General features: G+C 41.6%; 1 protein-coding gene across 10 annotated transcripts in view; it reads right to left on the reverse strand.

The window, feature by feature from the left end:
- Positions 1-11,624, reverse strand: part of MSRA (methionine sulfoxide reductase A) — a 385,886-nt gene extending 374,262 nt beyond the window's left edge. For 3 of the 10 annotated variants that reach the window (XM_063726510.1, XM_054561185.2, XM_024251322.3), the window contains exon 1: positions 9,884-11,624. In XM_063726510.1, the coding sequence (XP_063582580.1) occupies positions 9,884-10,025 (142 nt within the window). In that variant the 5' untranslated portion in view covers positions 10,026-11,624. Of the gene's footprint in view, positions 1-9,163; positions 9,756-9,883 lie in introns of those variants that run through there. The other 7 variants (XM_054561180.2, XM_063726509.1, XM_054561179.2 and 4 more) reach the window with 6 other exon arrangements.
- Between the last annotated feature and the right edge of the window lie 11,883 nt (positions 11,625-23,507).

Below are 23,507 nucleotides of genomic sequence, written 5' to 3' on the forward strand. Positions count from 1 at the left end.
TAAATATATTGTCACCACATTTCTTCCTGTTTCATTATTACTAGCCTTTGCTGTATTATGATGCAAATTTAATACACTTGTTCAACAAGTTAGTGGATCAGAAACATACCCTGCTGAGAAACACTACAGATGCACTTCCATGAAAGGATACAAAATTCCTACAGAAATACAAGAAACCATGCTTAAAAAAAAAAAAAAAAAAAAAATTAGGCAATAGCCTATGTCCCCTTTCACAAGAGGCCCAGCTTACAGAAGAGGTACCAGCTGACCCAGAGGACACGCAGGTCTCCGGTGAAAGAAAAATCAAGTATTTGGCATCATGAGTCAAAGTCATCGAGTATCTCACTGAATGGAGAGAGCATTTTGATAGCATATCCAGGAGAAAGCAGCTGGAATCTGAGAACTCTGATCATGCCAGGAGCTTCTATAACCACGCTAGGAGTTCAGAAAACACAGCGGGGAAAATGACTACCACTAAGCACCAAATATACGAAAAGGATTCTACCTTCATCTCCCCAAGGAGAGACACTGGAATGAAAGCACAAAACAGAGCCCCAAAGCCCTAGTTCCAGCTCCAACTCTAAGAGCAATCTAAGCTGAAACAGCCCCAAGGGGCGGCAGAGAAGTGGAAGAAGCCAAGTTTAGCCTTGAAAGCCCCAAGATGTTTTAGACAGGGCTGCAAGAAAAAAAGAAAACATCCTGTGTCTCAGTCCGTCAGACTGCTGTAACAATTTACCATAACCTGGCAGCTTATCAACAATAGGAGCTTCTTTCTCACAGCACTGGAGACTGGAAGTCCAAGATCAAAGCACTAGCAGGTTCAGTGTCTGGTGAGAGCCCAAATTCTGGCTCACGGACAGTGCCTTCTCACTGTGTCCTCACATGGCCAAAGAGACTAGCTAGTTATCTGGGGTCTCTTTTATAAGGGCACTAATCCCATTCATGTGTGTTCCACCCTCATGACTAGTCACCTCCCAAAGCCCCTACCTCCTAATCCCACCACCTGAGGAGGAGAGGTGAGGATTTCAACATGAATTCAGTAGGGGCACATATGCATTCAGACCATAGCAACCTGGGAGGAAGGAGCTCAGAGCAGGAGTCAGCCTCGGGGTGGAAGAGGAGATCTGGAACACTGAGGCCAGCAGCAAACTACAGCAAGTGTCCAGCACTGAAGAGTGTCATTGGACAGGTCCGAGTTGCTGCTGTTCCCTAAGCAGTGAGAGAATGAAATTCAAATTCTAGGGAGATGTTGATAATGCTCTAAACAGCTCAGGCAGGGGAGAGTGAAGACAGATCAGAGACCAATGAAGGAAAGAAGTCATCGGGACTCATGGGAGGAAGGACAACTCAAACGCAGAGGTAAGGCTCAAAGATGACCCTGACTGCAGCTTCTGGGATTTGACAGGAGAGCAGTGCCACTGAGAGAGGTTGGGAAATTAAAATATGCAGTCAATCTTTTGGAAGCAAAATGGTAAGTTTGGTTTTAGATCTGAGTTCAGGGTTACAGCATCTCGTAAGTATTAGGAAACAGAAAGGCAGAACTTTCACAAGGTGAAATGTAGCTTTCAGACGAGGGTGGTTGGAAGAGTGAGAGAAGAAAGCAAAGCCATGGCCAGACTCTTACCCTTCTGACTTCTTACCTCTTTTAGCTTAAAATGTGGTAAGGAGAGAGACACCAGTGGAAATGGTGGAATTGCTACCTGATGACAACTCAGTGCCTCACTGGAAATCTGACGCAGTTAACACGATCCACTCCTATCATATACATTTTCATTTGGCTGCAAAAATTCCATCTAGCTAATAAAGTTTTCTGATGCGATAGGAAAAACCAATAACATAACCATAAATGCAGGCCGGGGCCCCCAAACCCCGATGCTTCCTGTATCCTTCAATGCACTGTGATCCTCCCCATTACTCCAACAGTTATGGACTTACCGATTACGTGCCATAATACATAACATGCATGTGTCTGTTGGCATGATACTGCTCAGAGGAACACTGGCCTCTCAAAGAACTCAACAGGTTATATGCTACTGTCTTTCAACAAGTATTTATCATCAGCTTACTGTGTTCCAGGTACAAAGAATAAGTCAATTCCTGCCCTCAGTTCACTGTGTAGTGCTACATATCGATGAATATTGTGATGCTCACAAACTTGGAGTTTATGATGTGAGAAAGATAAGAGCAGCATGTAGAAGATCCACAACTTTCATTCATCATGCACTGACACGCTGAAAGCATCTCTTGCAGAATTCAGTCTTCCATACATCCCCAGAGGGTTGGCTGAAACAGAAGGGCAGGGCCAGCCAGTTGCTGCTGCTGCTGCTGCTGCATGGGAAGGGGCCTGGCCATCTGCCAAAGAGGCACGGATGACTGACGGCAGGCTGCTGGGACCCATGCAGGAGACAGACCAAGCTTAGCAAAGAGGCTTCCACTCTGGTCCTTGTTGAGGGCCTGGCGGCCACTCACCCTCATAAGACCCATGCCCCAGGCTGATGTCTCCTCACCCAACCAGCCTCCTACTCCTTGCCTCAGCTGTCCTCTCCTCCCTCTCCCACCCAAGGCAGAGGCTCACAGTGACTCCTGAGCCTGAGGATCACAGGCCAAGGCCCCACGTGGACTGCACTGAGCTTGATGACCTCTTCCCCACCACTGCTGCAGATGCATAGCAAGTCTCTGCTCAGAGATTTAAAGATGAGGGGTTCCCCACCCTTCATCCTGGCCAAAGTCGCAAAAATAACTCAGGGAAAAGTTCAGAGAAATCAGCCAAAATCCATCACCACTACTGGAAAAACTCTGAACATGGCCCATGGACAATGGGGCAAATCTGTTAACTTCTCTGTATCATGATGGTCACACGAAAAGATGATATTTCTGGTCTTTGTTCTCGGTCATTAACCATATTCTTCCCAATGTCCATAAAACACTATTGACTGCCTGGTGTGGGCAGCACTCTTGGTGAAGTGCTGTGAGCTCACTACGTGGGGAGGTGAGACAGATTGTGCAAGTTCCATGCAATAAAACATCTAATTAGCAACGCAAGATGCCATAGAAAGGATTCATAAAGTAGTACATAGCTATTCGTCCAGCAGAGAAGAAAGGGATCACTTAGGTTGGAGAGAAAAGGGATGGGTTTCCGGGAGAAGGGGAATTAGAGCAGGGCAAATTTCAAGGATGCTTCCTTGAAGACAAGGATATATGGACAACACAGGTCTTTCCTAAGCAGGCCTTTAATAGACATTTAATGAATGAATAAGTAAAAAGATCCGAGTGTGCAATCCACGCTATGGGTATGGTCGTGTGAGCAATACAGAGGCAGAACAGTGAAACACATTAGGCAGAAGATGGGGTTCTATAGGGACACAGTGGAGAAAAAGACTGGGAAAGTAGGTAAGGATCACATTGTGGGAGGTACAGAATACCCTCATCCCAGGGACTTCAGGGAAACACTAAACATTCTGGAACAGGTTGTAAAATCAAAGAGCTCTGGGCAGGATGCAAAGAGGGGAAATAACAGTTCTGTATCCTACAATTTAGAAATTAATCACACATTGAGGAAAACTTTTCTAGAAGGAAAACTGTTTTCTATCATTTTCTTTCAAAAATCAACGTACATCACTCACAATAAAAGAAATACACATAACGCCGTCTACATAATAGTGGAAGGAATTTGTCCCCAAAGATCTGTTCTTTGTATAAATGATGCCACCACAATTGATGCTTCAATAAAAATGAATATTTATGAAATGTAAAATGACTTGGATTAACTTATTCCGATTTCACTCTCTAAATTTAGATTTTTAAATCACGCCAAAATGTAGATTTTGATTACAAAAGCAAGTTGGAGAAAAAAGATGTACTTGACAAGAAAAAGAGAGCAAAATCGAAAAAAAAAAAAAAAAAAAACTTCAAGTTAAGTATGACAAAAGATGACAGAAAGGTGGTCAATTAGACTAAAAACAGCGAGACAGATCATCTTCAAAGTGGAGTTATTTAATTCACAAATGCAGTCACATTACAAGAAGCAAGTTACAAAAAAGCATGAAGTAAAAAGTCTATGTCTTCCATCCATCCTCATCTCATTACACAGCCCTCTCCTCAGCTACTAATTTCTTAGCTATCCTTTCAAAGTTTCTCTATACATATTATTTTCCCTTCTGTTCACAAAAAAGTTAGCATACTATATATATATACACTGTTCAGACCTTGCTTTTTTCACTTAACGCTACATCTTGGCAATCCCTCCATGCCCATTCGCACAGATGTTCCACATTCTTTTTAACAGCTGCATATCCATTGTTTCAATGAACCACAATTTATTCAACTAGCCACTACTGATAGGCATCTGGGTTGTTTCCAGTCTTGTGCTACGCAAACAAAGCTGCACTGAATAACCTGGTGCAGTCATCATTTGGCATGCACGGAAGTTACGTCCAGAGGATAAATTCCCAGAAATTGAATTCCTGGGTCAAAAGGTATATGCATTTAAATTTTTGATAGATACAACCAAATTGCCTTCCGTAAGAGTTGAGCCAATTTATACTCTTGCCAGCAATGTACAAGAGTGTATTTTTTCTTAAGAATTTACCAACACAGTGTATCGTCAAAGTTCTGGATTTTTGCCAATCTGAAAAATGAAAAATGGTATTGGCATTCTCATTATAAGTGAAGTTGAGCATCTTTTTATATGCTTAAGAGCCAATTGTACTTTTCTGTAAACGGTCTGTTCATAACCTAACGTCTATCTTTCCAATGGATGTTGGTGTTTTTCTTATTTCTAGAAGCTTCTTATATAATTAAAAAGATTGGTCCTTCATCTATGATACGAATTGCAACTATTTACCATAGTTTGTCTTTCGGCTTTGCTTATGGTGATTTCTGCCATGCAGAAGAATTTTACTGTGATATGATCTAACTTATCAGTCTCTTTACTGTGATATAATCTAATTTATCACTCTTTTACGTTTTCTGATTTTCAAGTCATGGTTAAGTCATGGCTTTCCTCACACCCAGATTATAAAAACATTCTGTTCTCATACTGTTTCATTTTTTACAATTACCTAAATGGAAAAAGAGTATAGGAGTTAAGGCCAGAAACTCTATATCCAAACTGACTAGGTTCATATCCCAGCTCCACTACTTATTAGCAATGTACGTTGTTTAAACTGCCTAACATCTATGGGCCTCAGTTTCCACATCTATAAGTGGTGATAACAGTTACTACTTCTTTGGGTTACTGTAAGTATTAAATGCATTAGTAAGTTACTACAGTGCCTGGCATATAAGACACTTAACAAGTGTGAGCTATCATCATCATATATCTGGAATTTATTCCATCAAACATTAAAATTTATCCTGGCTTACAGTGTAGAGATCCAACCTTTTTTTCCATATGGCTACCCAGTTGTCCCAACATCATTTACTGAATATTTCACCTTTTCCCCACTGACTTGAGATACCACCTTTATCAAATGCTGCATTCCCTTATGTATTTAAGAACTTCTGATCTTTTTCCTCTTTTGTACTTCTCAAATTGCTTTGTCTGACCACATTGGCTGCACCTACAATGTAAAATAATAATCTATCACTCAAAGTAGGCCAATTCATGTTATAATCCAATTTAGGTAGCCTGGGAGAAATTAAACATTAAGAAGTTTCAAGGTTTGAATCTTACCTTCTTACAAAGTCTAAATCAACAACTAGATCACACTTAATAAAAAGGTGGAAGTTTCCTTAATACAAAAAAGGTACCATTTATTTTTAAAGGTGGGATTAAAACTAAGATAACACCAAAATTTTGCTAACAGTGCACACTGTAAAAGGTACTAGGCTGTGCTCACTCCTCGTCTTGGTCTGAACATCAGTGGAAATCTCAATGTTTCTTCATTAAGCCTAAGGTGGGCTTTTGGGTTCAAATAGATATGTCATGTCAAGGAAATAGCCATTTATTCCTGCTCTGGAATTATCTGCTTTTTAAATATTTGGTAGATACTCTTGGTGAAACTAGACATAATGCTTTGGGAGGAGGTAACTCTTTAATAGCTTTATTTCTTCTATAAAAATCAAGCTGCTTAAATTTTCTACCTCTTCTGGGGTCAATCTGGATTAATTATATTTTCCTAAAAATTATCATTTTCATCAAAGTTTTAAAGTTTATTTTCAAAGAGTTCAGTAGTCTCCTAATATTCTTTAAATTATCTGTTTTTATAATCTCCTCTTCTCAGGACTTATTTTGTATATTTGTACTTTCGTCTTTTTCTTGAGACTACCTCATTGTTTATAAATGTTATTGGTGTAGTTCAATTTTTTTTTCAAAGAGCCACCTTTTGGATTAATACATTGTTCTACTGTTTTTTCTATTTAAAGTTCTTAAAAAAGAATACCTTCTAATGGTGCTCTACATCTGTTTTTAACATCTGTTAGTGCCCAAAAAAAGCACTGTAACGAAAAAATACAATGAACACTAAGAATGTAAACGCAAGAAAGCCAAGATAAGATCAAACTTGTCAAAGTTATTTTAAACGACAGCTCCAAATCCCAAACACCTGATCCCACTGATACTCTATAAGAAGGTAAGATTCATTCCCAAACACAGATTAGCAATGTTTCCAATATGCAAAAATAAGTTCCACATAAATGTTGGGCTTTGTGTTAGTCTGTTTTCACACTGCTACAAAGAACTACCTGCAACAGGGTAACTTATAAAGAAAAGAGGTTTAATTGGCTCACAGTTTCACAGGCTGTACAGACAGCAGGGCCAGGGAGGCCTCAGGAAACTTACAATCATGGCAGAAGAGGAAGCTGGCACATCTTCACACACGGGAGCAGGAGAGAACGAGAGAAGGCAAAGGGCCAAGCTACACACTTTTAAATAATCAGATCTCGTGAGAACTCATTCACTCTCATGAGAACAGCAAGGGGAAAGTCCACCCCCCATGTTTCAATCACCTCTCACCAGGCCCCTCCTCCAACAGGTGGGAATTATAATTCGAAATGAGATTTAGGTGAGGACACAAAACGAAACCATATTGGACTTTTACAATAATTATAATAATTCACCAGAAATAAGATCAGTTCTGACTGTAAGGAACCCACATCTTAACAAAATGGAAGGCAATCTGAGGTTTTAATTATGAGCCTTCTACCTGCAGCCTATTTTGCACAATACAATACCAATACAGTTCAACAAGTATGAATTCCCCTTGTCCCTCAGTCCCAAGTTCTCAGAGTATTGCTTGGTGGTCAGGCACTGAAGCACAATGTGACCATCTCCATATATAGGGCAGACACACTGCTGTGTGCCCTACCAGCCAGCCAGCGCTGCCCAGATGCCCCCTAACCTGAACAAAGCAGGCTGCAAATGAGGCAGTCCAGCGCAGGTTCAGTTTTCACCACTCACCCAAGTAGGCCTGTTCATGTTTTGATCCATTTTGGGTAGCCTGGGATAAATTAAACATTGAAAAACTTTGAAGGTTTGACTCTTTCCTTCTTGCAAGGTGGAAATCTTGGCCCCAGTTTGTAAAAAGGTGGAATTGTCCTTAAGAATATAAAAATGGTAGGATGAACGCTAAGATGATAATCCTTAACACCACAAGTATTTGGTAATGGTATCTAAAGGCACTAAAGAAACAGGCCTTCTGCAGTCAAAAGGTGATGCTTTTGTCACGCAACTTTTGAGAGTCAGGGTACAAATAAGAACAGACATGCATGGAGGTAATATAGAGAAGGGAGGAGTTGTTAACCAGGATGCAAGTTGCAATAGAGGTGAATTCCACCTTCAGAACAATACTAAATCCTTAAGTTTCAAGTTTACAGCTACTGAAACCCACTGAAGAGATAACACTGCCCATTTCTGGAGCCAGTCAGGGCTTTCAGCAACCTGTCAAGGTTCAGGAGTGGAGACTGGAATATCCACAATCTAAATTTCAAACACTTTTTGTGTAAAAAGTTACAACAGATGAACAATAAGGACATATGCATTGTAGGCCTGGCCCTACACCAAAAAAAAAAAAAAAAAAAAGTTTACTGTCCCAGATACAGAGATGTGTCGGTGTACCAAAAACACTCACAGCTATATGGAGACAGTAGAGACTGGAAAGAAACCAGGTCCTGAGGTTTTGCAGTTAAAAGTCATGATGGGGATATGAAAAAAATTGTTGGCTCATTTCTGAAATGTTTGGTAATCTTTTACCAAAAATGTCATTTACATATTGGGAAACTGATTGGGAAGGCTTTGGTTAAGATAAAGCCAAAGTAAATTTTGGTCCATCTTGACCTTGAACCAGTTTGGAAACCTGAACAAGAGTTTTTGGATTATTTGGGTTTTTTTTTTTTTTTTTTGTGGTGTATGGGAGGGCATAGCAAAGATATGGTAGTGTGTGAACGGGAAGCACAAGCTGAGAAAGTTTAGCATTTGAAAAGTATTGCCTTTAAACATGCACTATAAATACCTGCCTGTAAAAGAAAGAAAAAATTTTAAGATGCATTTATAAGGTTTAGATAATCTGGTTATATTTTATATATCCCTATATAAGTATAGATGTTTACTAATCTAGATTTGTTTCAAAACTCAATCTATGCATTTGAATCAAAAATAAACTTTTACGGCTGAGTCGGAGGTGAAATGATGGGGAAACCAGGAAACAGAAACTGCTAATTCGATTAATAATAAGCCAGTCACACAATTTCTAAACTGCCTCTAATCCAAAAAACCTCTACCTTTTCTAATCTCATACTGATTATTCTACGAGATGACAAACTCTCAATATGACCTCCTCCTATCCTCAACAATTCTTGAAGGAAAAGAAAAAGAAACTTCTAAGGAAATTTTTTAAATGCTGAATTTACCTGGTATTGACCCATGTGTAGAAGATTAAGCATCACTTAATCCTCCAACAGCTCTAAGACAGTGGTTTACAAGCTACAGCGTACATTACAATCACCTGGAGGACTTGTTTTAGAGATTGTTGGGCTCCACCCCCCGAGTCTGCGATTCAGTAATGGGGCAAGGCCAACCCAGGTGGTGATGCTGCTGCGGCGGCAGGTGGGGGCACTTTGAGAAGCGTTGCGCTAAGGTAATACTAACGTGTGGCCCTCGTACTGGGAAACCCGTGCTGTCTGCAACAGAAATTGAAAGATTTTGAAAACTTTTACAGCAGTTTACCATTACATGGCATCGAAGCACGTGAACATTTTTCTAGTATTTCACCCTTATTGTATTTTCCCAAAGTACTGGTGTGAGAACAACTAGAAAGTTTTCCAAGTCTGAGGAGCATCGCTCTAAGCTGACCCAGCACACGGCAGCCCCTGCCCCCTGCGGACAGCGGGACCGACCTAGGGCAGGAGGGGGTACTAGGGGTGACTCTTGCAGCCAGAACACTGGCCTGAAACGCAGTTCCACACTTAAGGTTTTCATCGTCTCGTCTCATTCCGGCGTTTCCCGGGACAACACTCGCACCAGCCCCGCTGCAGGTGCCCTGGGTCCCGGCGGCCGGCGCAGAGGAGAGAAGAACGGAGGGCGCAGGCACAGCGCCGCGGGCGCCCGCGAGCAAGGGCAGACCCCAGCGGCGCCTTTCCTGCCCAAAACTTGGGGCCGCCACGGTATGCACTCCGGGTAAGTGAGACCGATGCACTAGACTCCTTCATAGTGCCCAGTTTAGCGCCAGAAGATGAGAAGCCAAACAAAGACAAAGGCACGTCAGCGGACCCCAGCGTCGCCCCGACCACTGCCGGGGCCCCTTCGCGCCTGCGCAGACCCCCACCCCGCGACCCGCCAGAGGCCAGCCCACGGCTTCCTTCCGGGCAGCGGAGGGCGCGCTGCCGCCGGGCACAGGCGCGCATGCGCAGCGTCGCCGCCCGCGCCCTCCGTGTGGCCAGTGCTTACCCGCTACAGGGGTCTGTTCCTTCCGGCCCGGCAAGGCCTCCTGGGGGCTGACGATGTTCGAGGCCGAATTGCCCATCCTCGGGACGGGAAAGAGGCTGTGGAAGAGGAGGAGCTGGCGAGCCCTCCGGGTGGCCGAGAGCATGGGAGGGCGCCAGCCGAGGGGTGGTCCCGGGGGACGGCGCTACCGGCAGCGGAGCCGCCGCCGGAACGGCAGAGAGTGGGGTCCGCGGCCGGAACCGGGGGGCGACAGGGGCGCGGGCGGGCGCTGCTGGCGGGGCTGGCGGCCGCCCGTAATCGAGGTTGCCCAAGGCCGGGGCCGTACCGGCTGTCACCGGGGGCGTGTTCCTTCCCTGGACGGGGGGTGTGGCCGGGCGAGTTCCTGAGGTTCTCTCGGGACGAAGTTCTCGGGCAGAGAACAAGTGCGCTCCTGTCGTACCAAGTACGTGAAGCGGCAGAGGCCAAAAAACAGCGCCGAGCCCTTGGGGATGGGGTTTGATTTTAAAGTTGCTGCCGTGTCGCCCCGATTTCGCAGTTTAACAGTGCCCAGTAAGATAGAAGAGGACCTGCCTTGCAGCCAGCTAGACTGTCCATTTTTATTGGAGACATTGTCATGACGGCCATCAGAAGGGTTCCTATTCGTCCAAAGTGAAAACTAAGCACAGTTCTCAAAATGCGCGGAATAGGGAAGATGAATTCAATATTAAGTTATGTATTTACAAATATATTTAAGCCCATTTTGCAGGGGCCAAAATACGGGAGCAAGGCACCAACAGCACCATTAAGGCAGTGTAGGTGGACTTAATGGCGTTGTATGGTTCTTGTTTCTCAAATCATAGGAGATGACATTTGTTCCTGTGACATTCCCAAACTAAATGTAAAGTGGTTGGAGCCAGGTGAGTGACTTGGGAGTTAATCTGTGTGAGATTTTGGTTTAACACATGTTCTGCCAAAATGGCAGGTCGTCTCAGATAGGGGAAGGAATTTCAGATTAGCACCCACAGAAAGGAGGCTTTCACCGAGCTTCCTGCATGGATTTAGTTACCACTTTGTTTTCATGTGGTCTGGACTGTAAGGAGGGCAGGAGGCTTAGCAGTGCTATAGTGTAGAATGCAGTGTGTTGCCAGGCATACAACACTAAAAAGGCTCTAGCTTTGATTTTGTAATTTGTATTTCCCCTGGGCAAAATGATGCCTAAACTGTTTGTTATTGCTATGAGGCTATACCAAGTCGGTTCCACAGGCCTTTCGTGAAAACACCCCCAGGAGTCCCTTCTAGGCTTGCGAAGGCCTGGTCACTATTAAGCGTCTGAAAAAATAGTCATTCTGTCAAAGACAATATTTTATGTTTTTCAGTTGCTTCTTTTTGATACGTACTGATTTGTCTGTGTTTTGTGGTTGATTGTATGAAGTTTCACATGCTAGAAATACTCTGCAACTAAGCTGAAGAATGTTTAGTGTGAAGAAATAGTTACTTGGCATGATGGCTCACGCCTGTAATCCCAACACTTTGAGAGGCTGAGGCAGGAGGATTGCTGGAGGCCAGAAGTTCGAGACGCCATCTTTACCAAAAAAAAAAAAAAAATGTTTTTAAGTAGTTGGGCATGGTGGTGTGGTAGCACACACCTGTGGTCCCAACTACTTGGGAGGCTACGGCAGGAGGAATGCTGGAGCCAGAGAGGTAGAGGCTGCAGTGAGCTATGATCACACTGCTGTGCTCCAGCCCGGGCAACAGAGCAAGACCCTGTCTCAAAAAAAAAAAAAAAAAAAAATTAATTTTGATGTTAAATGAAAAAGTAAAACAGAAATGCAGTGTGTGTGTATATGTGTAGTATATATGAAAATGCATGTACTCCCAGTTGCACACCCACTGAACAACTGGAAAAAAATGCAATTTTTTTTGTTGTTCAGAATAGTGGGATTCTACTGATTTTCATTGTCTTTAAACTATTTTAAGTGTTCTATATTGTTACAATGTTCTCAAGTGTTCCAATGGCTGTTACTTTTATAATTATAAAAGAATAAGCATTTTTAAAGAACAGATATATCTTATTTCAAAAACAAGAGTTTTTCATTTACCAGAATAGCTGCAAGAAAAGTTACGTTGAGTTTCTTTGGTTTTTTGAGGAAATAATTGAACATTTTTGCCTTCAGTGATGCCTTTTTCACCACTAGGACTTCCTTTTCTTCAGACATTCCCCGTAATCCATTGGTCCCCAAACTTTTTGGCACCGGGGACAAGTTTCATGGAAGACAGTTTTTCCACAGGTGGGGAAGGGGAGATGGCGGATGGTTTCGGGGTGAAACTGTTCCACCTCAGATCATCAGGCATTAGTTAGCTTCTCATGAGGTGTGTGCAGCCCAGATCCCTCACATGCACAGTTCACGATAGGGTTTGTCCTCTGATGAGAATCTAATGTCACTGCTGATCTAACAGCCACATCTAACTTGAGAAGGTGGGAGATGAGGTTCTCTTGCGGAGTGACTATAGATCCAAATAATACTTGGATATTTGGCAGTTCTAATAATAAAACAAGAATGTTCTTTGGACAACTGTGTCACAGTCTACTCCTCTGTCCCCTCAAATATCCATGGATACCCTTGTGACACATAGAACACACCCTGTTTGAAGAGAGAAAACCCAGAGTTGTAAGCAGTTACTGCATCCAGCTCAGCATCCATGATCTAAAGATGTAACAGTCCCTTACAAGTCTGATATAACTCCTCATGGTCCAATGACCTACAGAGTAAATTATGTTATTTATTCCCCTTTCCCTTCCTCACACAGCCAGTATGCAGTGGTGAAGTAGGACAGCCAGTATGCAGTGGTGAAGTAGGACAGCCAGTATGCAGTGGTGAAGTAGGACAGCCAGTATGCAGTGGTGAAGTAGGAAGAAGAGTGAGGACAAAATAGTAGTTCTTTGTCTAAGCAAATGTGAAGAGGAGATGAGACTGCAAAGGTAATGAAGTAAATTCTTGGTTAGACCCCAGTTCTGTTTTCCAGGAGGAACTCTGGTTTGTTGCATCTGAAGGTACTGTCTTTACCCACTGGGAGGTTCTTACCCATGATCCATGATTCCATCTGAAGGGCACGCTAAAGAGTGTGCTCCATGAGAGGCTACACATCTTTTTATATCCAGTTTCTTACTGGTGCACTTTTGAGGGACTGTGGGTTACTTTAGTTGGGTCAGATAGACACAGGCATTGGCAAGCTAGGCTTAATAGCTTCTTTGTCAATTCAATTTTTAAAAGATACTGAATGGATTTCTTATCTATTTGTTCCTTGTATAGGTCCTTTTACAAATAACCACAGATACAGATCTCAATTAGTCATATTTCTTATGCCTAACTACTCTTCATTTTTATTTACGAGACTCTCATATCTCCTATACCTACTAACTTAATGGCTATATGCTTGCACCCAGCAAAAACAGCAGGCATGGTTAGGATTGCAGTGCCCTTAATATCTCTATTGCTTGTCTGGCTTCCATTGTCCAGCAGAGGACACTTTGCTGATGGCCTTTGAGAAGTGCCTTGGGTCACAGTTTTATCTTCTGCTGTCAGAAGTGTAATAGCTCTTGGCTTTATCAAAACTAGAAGGCTTGAAATCACCACTCAGTCAATTTGTATTGCAGACTACATGCAGAGAACTCCATCTTAGCATAGCTTTATTTCCTTCCAGCTCTGTTAACAAAATGACTAGTTTTTACCTGAGTTCATCTTTCTCAAAATACTTTGCTAAAGAGACAGGAAGAAGTCAGTACTCTCTCACTGACCCAGAGATTCACTCCCAACCATTTTCCCTGCTACTACAGATTCAAAGAGCAGGTAGTCTGCCTGCTAAGGTATTGAGTTGACAATTTTATCAAATGTCTTGTGGTGGGGAAAAAAAAAAAGGGGGGGGGGTGGTCACCAGCTTTTCACCTATAATACCTGTGCTGTGTGTCAGTTAAATTAATACCACATAATTTAGGTTAATGTCATGGTGTCTACAGAAAATCTGGAGCTAATACTGGTTTAGCAACATTGCAGCTACAAAATCTATATGCAAAAATCGTATTTCTATAAGACAAAATAATGGAAATCAAAATTTTAAAAATATTATTTATTAACATCAAAAATATTTAAAATTTGTATCTGACTGAAGATATGTTAGACCTGCACATCAAAACCGCAAAACATTGCTAAGAGAAATGTAAAAGACCTAAATAAATGTGGAGGTATACCATGTTGGTGGATCCAAAGCCTCAGTATTGTTAAATGCCAGTGCTCTCCAAAATGACCTATAGATTCAACACTGTCTCAATGAAAATTCCAGCAGGTTTTTTGGTAGAAATTGGCAAGCTTATTCTAAAACTCAGGTGCAAATGCAGAGGACCTACTATAGCCAAAAACTGAGGAGTCCAGTTCCAGTCCAAAATCAGGCCTGACCATGGCAATTGTAAAGGCTTTTCCTAGCAGACCTTAGAGGGGAAAGCTGCCCTACTCACACCAGATGGAGAGCACAGGCAGTGAACTGCAGTCTCTGAAGGAAGTTGCAGTCAAGGACTCAGGCCTTACCCCAGGCCAGCCATGCTTATAATTATATTTGCATTTGGAGGCCTCTGTAATGGGGGGCAGGGTGCAGGAGAGTTGTTAAGACATTTCTCCACTCTGAGTAGGTGCTCATAGGTCTTCCCATCCTCCCTCCCCTCCACCTCCATAGGACAGCAGGAGGCTACCTGAGTTCAAGATTTACTATAAAGCTATGATATCCAGGAAAGTGTGGTGTTGACCACAAGAGACACAGAGTAACGGAACAAAACAGTCCAAAAAAAAAAAAAAAAAAAAAAAACCTTGCACATATATGGTCAGTTTATTTTGAACCAAGGTGCAAAAGCAGTTCAGTGGCTTCTAAACTTCAAAACTCTTCTGTTGTTTCTAAACTGCCCAGTCTGTGGGACTCTATTATAGCAGCCTGATAGACTAAGACAGTGAGAAATGGAGCTTTTATTGTGTTTAAGCGACTATGGTTTGAGTGGCTCAGTGGTTCTTAAACATCAGCATACACCAGAATCACATGGAGGGTTTATTAAAACAGATTGCCCGGCCGCAACCTAGAGTTTCTGATCCAGTAGTTTGAGTTAGCCCTGAAACTTTGCATTTCTGACAAATTCCCAGGTGATGCTGACCCTGCTGGTCCAGGCAGCAAACTTTGAGATTTATTGTTCTGGTAGAACCCACACCCAATATCCTGGCCCTCAATAAACATGCCTCTAGAGCCCCAGAATCTGTGATTGTTCTCAGCTGCCTTCACCCATTCCAGGTTGCACACTGAATCCAAAACTAAAACTTAGCTCAGTGTTGAAGCTGTCATTGCTGAATATGAAGAAATTTGGAACATAACCAGAAACCATGGGAAGAGCTAGGAAATATAGGACATTCAACAGCACCTGATAGAATCTGTTGGACCCTCAAAATCTAAATTCCAGAACCTTAATAAAAACTTCTCTTTACAATGGTCTATGATTTTCAGAAATTACAACTAAAACTTTAACATTTTTTTGAAATCTACATCACATTAAGCTCTGATTATTATTATTATTTTTTTTAGTCTTTCCTCTTCATAGACCAAGCATGTTATTGAATCAGATCAAAAGCTGTGGAGAGGGTAAAGCAGAAACAAAAACCCTCACAGGGGAATCTTAACATTTTGAGGGGTAGCAGTGCTCAGCACTCAATACACACAGGTGGTGACAAGCAGACTATTTGGAAACCAAAAAATATCAAAGATGCTGTAGGAGAATGTACAGGAAAACTTTGAAGTGTATAAGTTGAAATGATGCTGCAGAAATGTAGAGGCTGTACGACATGATGTCTTTGCATATTTAGTACCATTAACAATTTGAAAATTTAGCACATTCCAAGAGAATGTGTTCTTAATCATACTTCAAAACTGACCCATCAAAGTCAATGGTGCAAAGCACCAAGTACCTGTGGATGTACTCCTGGGAACTGAAACCGAAATACTTTTGGAGGTTGCAAAGCTGCTGTACTGTGCCAATGTCCTTTCTTATACATGTACATAACATGATGATAGCTTGAGTCAGCTGCAGGGCAGGGGGCTCAATGAGAGCTTTGTAAAGACAGCTCTTCACTTCAGCTCATTAGCTTTGGTAATAGGCAAGTTTGTTTCCCATTATAATTTGATCATTCTTGTGATGAATTCAATGCCAGTTCCTAAAGAACTCTTTTATTTCTGTATATGAAGCTAATGTTTTTCTTAGAAATGTTGTAAAATACATATAAGAGAGAAATAAAATATATTTTGAAAATTAGAAAAAAAAGCCCAAGGCCTTTGGAGGTGTCCAGTAAGAGACAGCTCTGCACTTGTTTCCTGTGTGCCTGGTGAGCTTGCCTCAGCTGTCACCAGTGTCCCTGCACTGCCCGCATCAGAGCACCTGGCACTGCTGACTCCATGCTGTGGCCATTCCCTGGGGTTCAGGGTCCCCCTGCTTTAATCAGACTCCCCCACAGATAGCCTGGTGCATTTTGTCTCTGAGCCTCTTCCGCCACCCCGAGGAATTTAGGATCAGAACCCCCAAACTGGGTGAGAAAATAATTTAGGGACAGGGTTCAGCACTGCACAGACTGGCATAGAGGCAGCAGTAAGTACTTAATTCCTTTTTCACTCCCTTGCCTACTACTAAAGACTCCCCAGTGCCCCAGTCAATACACTTTCAGCACTTCCCTGCTGTTTGGTGAGTACCCTGCCCACCACGGAAGATGGGGCAGCCCTTGACAACCTTCCTCACCCTTGTTAGAGAGGGTGTCTCTTTCTCTGTCTTCCTCCACCCCAGGCTGGATTAGACTCCCCCAACAAATGACTTCCTATCACCATGCATCTTTCCTTCAGAGCTCTCATCAGAAACATCACTGGGGGGCCAGGCGTGGTGGCTCACACCTGTAATCCCAACACTTTGGGAGGCCGAGGCAGGTGGATCACGAGGTCAAGAGACAGAGACCATGCTGGCCAACATGGTGAAAACCCGTCTCTACTAAAAATACAAAACTTAGCTGGGTGTGGTGGTGTGCACCTGTAGTCCCAGCTACTTGGAAGGCTGAGGCAGGAGAATCGCTTGAACCCGGGAGGCGGAGGTTGCAGTGAGCCAAGATTGTGCCACTGCACTCCAGCCTGGCAACAGAGTAAGACTCGGTCTCAAAAAAAAAAAAAAAAAAAAGAAAAGAAAAAAGAAACATCACTGGGAGCAATAATATTAGCACCAACCTCACAGGTTTTTTCTTTTTGTTTTTTTCTTGGCGAGGATTAAATAACGTGGGGAAAGTGCCTAGAATAGTGCTGGACATATAGGAAGCCCTCAGTGCATGTTAGCTAGGATTATAATACACAATTATTCATGTGATTGTTTGAAATCCATCTCCTCCTCTGGACAGTAAGCTCCATGCCAGAAGGAATTGTGTCTGTATTTTGCTTATTATTATATCCCAATAGTAAGCATTCATTCACTGCTGACTGAGTGAGTGCATGAATCACTAAAGGCCCTAAGTCTTCCTCATCCATTCTCCAGGATGTCTAGTGGCCTGTATGCAAATTGGATTCCTAGTCTCTTATTTTGTCATCTAAGTGTTCTCTGGTTACTATATGAATTAAACTCCTTCATACATACACACCTTTCAGACTTACATCACAGAGACCTCCCCCCTCTCCACCCCCACAAAGGACAGAGGTAGAATTTAGTTTTGTAAATACTGTTATTTGTCAACATTATCTTTTCTAACTGCTTACTAAAAATGTATGACCATGAAACATGTTAATCCAAGTGAATACACTTAACATACTGCCTAATAACAGCTATGGTGATGATGATTGTCTTTATTATAAAGACATGACAAGCCAAGAGCACTGGACTTCCATTGTAGGACATAAAAAACATTTGTTGAGTAAATGAACAAATGGTGAGGTGAATGAGTATCCAAGAGGTGGCCTGGATTGTAATCTAGTTTTAGATTAACCAGTTCTGTGACCTTTGACAAGTTATTTTCTGTCTCTTTATTTTTCTCTTCTGTGAAATTGAGGGGGCAGCAAGGAAAAAATCAGAAATTCTCTAAATTCCTTGATTCACCAGCTATTTTATTTAATTTATTTTATTTTATTTTATTTTATTTTATTTTATTTTATTTTAAAAGACAGAGTCTCACTACCTTGCCCAGGCTGGTCTCGAACTCCAAGCCTCAAGCAACCCTCCCGCCTTGGCCTCCTAAAGTGCTGAGATTTCAGATATTGGCCACCATGCCTGGCGTGAATCACCAACTTTTTAAGCTGAGAGGGCATTTGGCAGATCTGTCAGTTAATAGGTTGTTCATCAACTTCACCCAGAGTCTAAAGGTGTATTGCAAAGTCATCCAGCTTTGATAAATTAGACTGATTCTTAATGCAGAAAACAATACCCCTAGGCACATAAAAGACTCTCAGTAAGCTGTGGGTTGAATGAATGAAGCAGTGAATCGTATGGGATTATCTCATTTAAAACTGCTTTATGTTGATTCGTTTAAAACTTAATTATCAGATAACTTATTTCACTAACATTTATCAATGATAATTCTATTAACTACCTGTACGAAAATAACTCAATCCCTTAATCATATCTTTCTTGGGGACATGTTTGCCCCCAGAGTACATATACAGTAGACTTTTTTTCTTCAACATGTTACTTTAACAAAATGTAGTTATTTTAGGGTCTTATTAAGTGTGCATGCACACACGTGTGTGTGTGTAAAAGTGAATAGAAAAAGCCTGAAAGAATATATCCAGGCTGTTAACAGCAGTTGTCTCTGATGGTAGAAGTATAGATAACTTTCACTTTTTTCTTAATTTTTTCTTTTATAATAAGCATTTATTTTTCAATTCAGAAAAAAATAATAAAGTTTCATAATTCACTTATGAAATAGCCTGGACTCAGGACATATAAGCCAGTTAATTAAATTTTTTGCTTTCTAATTTTAAAAATAGTATCATTCTTTGAGAACACTTTATAAAGAAGAAAATATCAACGACCTTCTATTGCAGTAGATCAGATCTCTCGTCCCACCCCTTCCAGATGTATGGAGGGTACCCCAAGCTTCCTGCTCATTTCCAGTGATGAAAAGCACAGTCCAATTTGGTCTATACTTAGAGACTTCACTCGGGTCTACTTTAATGCTCACTTCCTTCCCCACTCCCAGCCCAGCATGGATCCAGCTTCCCTCCCAAAAGACACAAATTGGGAGAAGATCTAGTTTTCCTTCTTTCCTCTCCCTGGGATCAAGCTCTTTTAGGATTGGGGCCTGGGAAGGGGGATGGAAGAAATGGAACAGGCCTTCCCTTAACTGGCCCACCAGTGTGCTTCCCTGTGGGTTGCTCTGCTGGCTTCTCAGGTTCACATCCACTGGCATGGGAGCCCTCCATGTGGGGTGTTTGAACACTCAAGCGAGCCTCACCATGCATGGCACCTTGACATGGGAGCTCCACCACCAGGAAACCTCCTCCAAAGGTTCTGCAGCTTCTGTTCTAGAGGCACAGTCCACAGTGTCTGGCTGCTCGGAACCGCTTGCCCCAGGAATCCTGAGCTCATGAGCATTTCAGAGGCAAGGTAAATTGAACTAAGCTACCGTAGCTTCCAGTCCTTTAGTTCCAGGGGAGCTTATACCTGCTCACCTTGCCAAGCAGTGGGACCACTCCTCCTTCGTCTCCATTCTCCTTTTCCCTGCTAAGAAAAGCACAGAGCAGACCTACAGGGTACAGGGTTTCAGTAGAAATTTCCCCTGGGGAAAAATGCTGATTCCTCATTCTTGGAGACCTACCCCATCTGTGGGCAATTCTAGCCCCTTTAGCTTTGGAGGAGTGGGCAGACCATTCGAGATTCCAGTGCATCTCCTGCTCCCCAGCGATCAGCATTTTGCTTATACACACTGGAGAGATTTGACTTCTTGATAGGCTCTGAGCAGTTAGACCCCAATTGTTTGAAGATCTCTTTTGACTTGGGGTGCCTGATTTCTCTCTGCCCTAAGCTTTGGGTCCTTTTTGCCAACTTTAAGGAAACAGGTGAAATTTCCCTAAACATAATTATATAAATATCATATTCAGATTGATGGGCAACAAAATGAAAGCAAATAATCCAGCTAAGCATAGTGACTCATGCCTGTAATGCAATGATTTGGGAAGCTGAGACGGGAGGATTCCTTGAGGCCAGGAGTTCAAGATCAACCAGGGCAACATAGCAAGATTCCACTTCTACAAAAATAAGGTTGGCCAGGCATGGTGGTGCACACCTATAGTCCCAGCTACTCAGGAGGCTGAGGTGGGAGGGTTGCTTGAGCCCAGAAGTTTGAGGCTACAGTGAGCCATAATTGTGCTACTGCATGCCAGCCTAGGCAACAAAGCGAAACCCTTGTCTCTAAAAAAAAAAAAGAAAATAACCCAAAATGTCAACAGTGGTTATCTAATGAGATTGAGAGTAATTTTTATTTTTCCCATTTTTTTTTTTACTTTCAAATTTTCTCTTTTTTAAAATTAATTATTTATATATAATAGTTGTACATATTTTGGGGGTACATGTGATATTTTGATACTTATATACAATCAAATCGGGGTATTACTTTGTAATAATCAAAATCAGGGCAATTGGGCTATCACCTCAAACATTTTTCTTTGTAGTTGGAAATGTTAAAATTATTCTCTTCTATTTTAAAATATATTCCAAAATTTTCTAGAGTGAACATGTAATCAGAAAGTAAACAATTTTTTTTTTGAGACAGAGTCTTGCTCTGTTGCCCAGACTGAACTGCATTGATCCAGTTTCAGCTTATTACAATCTCTGCCTCCAGGACTCAAGTGATCCTCCCACCTCATCTCCCCGAGTAGCTGAGACTACAAGTGTGTGCCACCATGCCCAGATAATTTTATTTTTTGTAGAGATGAGGGTCTCACTATGTTGTCCAGGCTGGTCTCAAACTCCTGGGGTCAAGCGATCCTCCCCGCTCAGCCTCCCAAATTGCTGGGATTATAGGCATGAGCCACAGTGCCCAGATGTAAACAGTTTTATTTAACAAAAAAAATTAGTGTAAACATGAGCTGTAGGTCGGTAGAAAGAAAAAATAATTAGGCTATCTTAACCTGTACAACTTTTTAATTTTAATCTCAAATACTGGGTTACTCCATTAAGCTAGATTTTGTCTCCTTTAATTTATTCATGCCTCGAAAAGAAAGATAAAATTTCTGCTTTATCAAAGAAAACTTTCTTTCTACACCTTCAGAAGAAATTAGTGCTTTTAAAAGTTAATTATCCAATTTTAGTTTATGTTGAAAAGAGGGCTGGTACTCTATTGAGTTTCTTTTCTTAAATTCTCATTAGCAAATAAATATTTTTGAATTGCTAGCTAGTAATTATAAAATGTGTTATGCCCTCCACATTGTGGAGGAAGCTTTTCTGCATTCATTTATACTGACTTCAACTTGTTTTTTTCTTTGTTTGTTTGGTTTTTTTTTTTTTTTTTTGGAGATGGAGTCAGGCTCTGTATCCCAGGCTAGACTGCAGTGGTATGATCCCACCTCTCTGCAACCTCCACCTTCCGGGATCAAGCAGTTCTCCTGCCTCAGCCCTGCAAGTAGCTGGGATTACAGACACGTGCCCCCATGCCCGGCTAATTTTTGTATTTTTAGTAGGGATGGGGTTTCACCATTTTGGTCAGGCTGGTCTCGAACTCCTGACCTCAAGTGATCTGCCCACCTCAGCCTCCCAAATTGCTGGGCCTACAGGCATGAGCTACCATGCCCAGCCTACTTCAGTCTTTATTCAGAGGTTTAAAAATGATCTGATATTGAATATTTCTAAAGGCCTCTTTAGTATATATTTTTTAAAGCAAGCACTACAGCTTGACCTAATTTTTTAATTTACTAAAAAGGCTAACAAGGTTTGCTATCTCAATGTTAACAGAATTCAAAATCAGGATCTCTAAATCATGGCTCTATCTTTGAGCTAGGGGTACCCACCCCTAGTATATGTGTCAAATAAATGAGTGCAAATATCTTTAACTAGGTTTGCATTTCACTCTTTACATTACAAAATAATAAACATAGGCATATTCCAAAAATTTCTCCCAGTACAGAGCATCTAGAGTAAAAAAACAAAAGAGCCACTTGAACATATCCTGCCAGTGGGGTATATCCCTCACATCTTTTTCTACATAGGTTTATTTTTAAATCACCTCATTAAAACTTTCTAATCTGATAATTTCGACTCTGGTTTTCATATGTAAATGCCATATAAAATACATTTTGATTCATAAACGTTATAGCTGTTTAGGTTTGCTTTGTTTTATTTCATCTTTTACCCGTTCTGCCTGCAGATAATATGCAGAAATTTTCTAGGTCACAATTATTTTTTCATCAGAATTTCTCCTTGAAATGGTAACCAGCGCCAGTGCACACAAAGAGGAAAGAAATTCATCTTTACTTCCAGGCTACCATACATTTTTCTATGCTTAGTAAGCTGTGTTTCGTTCCTCATATGCTTCCGTAAGCCTCCCATAAGGTTTAATTTAACTCAATAAATATTTGTGGAATTGAATTGAATTTCAGTAATTATTCCATAATCTTAAAGCATATAGATACCAGGAGGTAGAAGGATAATACACCGTTTAGTGTTTGCACTTTGAAGGTTGCCAAACCTCTACAAGCCTATTGCTGAACTGGTAGGTGGGTTTTGTTAGTTATGTGGGGCTCACTAGAGAGCCGTTTAGTTCCTTTCCAGTCACTGCTTTTTTTGGTCCCAGATTTCCAAGCTAAAAACCTCAATTGGAAATAAATTCATTTCCTTAAGCCATCTGGTGGCTTTTACTTGTAACTACAATATCAACTAGTGGCCAATCATAGAATTATCATATATGCCAAATACTCATGGGTTCTGTCATTTTCTCACCGTGTCTCCTACAAGATGTGTTGCGATGAAGTGATACCCAAGTAATGTGTTGATATTAGAAATCCAAGAGAAATCTTTATGGTTCTAATCTCGGGGCTACTTTAATATCAAGAGAAACATAGTAAAGGCTGTCGATGATGGAGTAAGAAAAATCACATTAATTTATTATAATTATAAAATACAATTCTTGTTAAACATCCTTTAACATGCCAGGCAGCGTACCTAGATTTGGGGGCTATAAAAATTAATATGCAAGAGCCCATGTTCTCAGGGAATACCGGCAAAATGATAATATAACAGGGTAAGTATTATAATAGACCTGTCAAGGTAGAGATGGGGAAACCCTTGACTTTTACCCCAGATTGAAAACCAGAGAATGGCCACTAGTTCCTCCTGAGGTTTGCAGCATACCCAAAAATAAAGTCAAAATTCTTTTTTGGAATCAGCTCACATGATGATGCAGCTGTAAGTGTGGTATGTAAGTCGGTATCCTACCTTCTGCAAAAGCCAGGAATAGTCACATCTTTGTGTAATGCATAATCCTCAAGGTCATGTTACTCCAAGTTGGATCACAACTGGGGAACCGGGGGCTCCAAGGTCAGTAGATAAGCTCCCAGGTGCCTATCCAACTTAGCCAAAGGCCACCTCCAGCCTGGCTGTTGGAGGAAGTAG

The sequence above is a fragment of the Pongo abelii genome, chromosome 7 (genome assembly GCF_028885655.2).
Source record: "Pongo abelii isolate AG06213 chromosome 7, NHGRI_mPonAbe1-v2.0_pri, whole genome shotgun sequence".
Lineage (NCBI taxonomy): Eukaryota > Metazoa > Chordata > Mammalia > Primates > Hominidae > Pongo > Pongo abelii.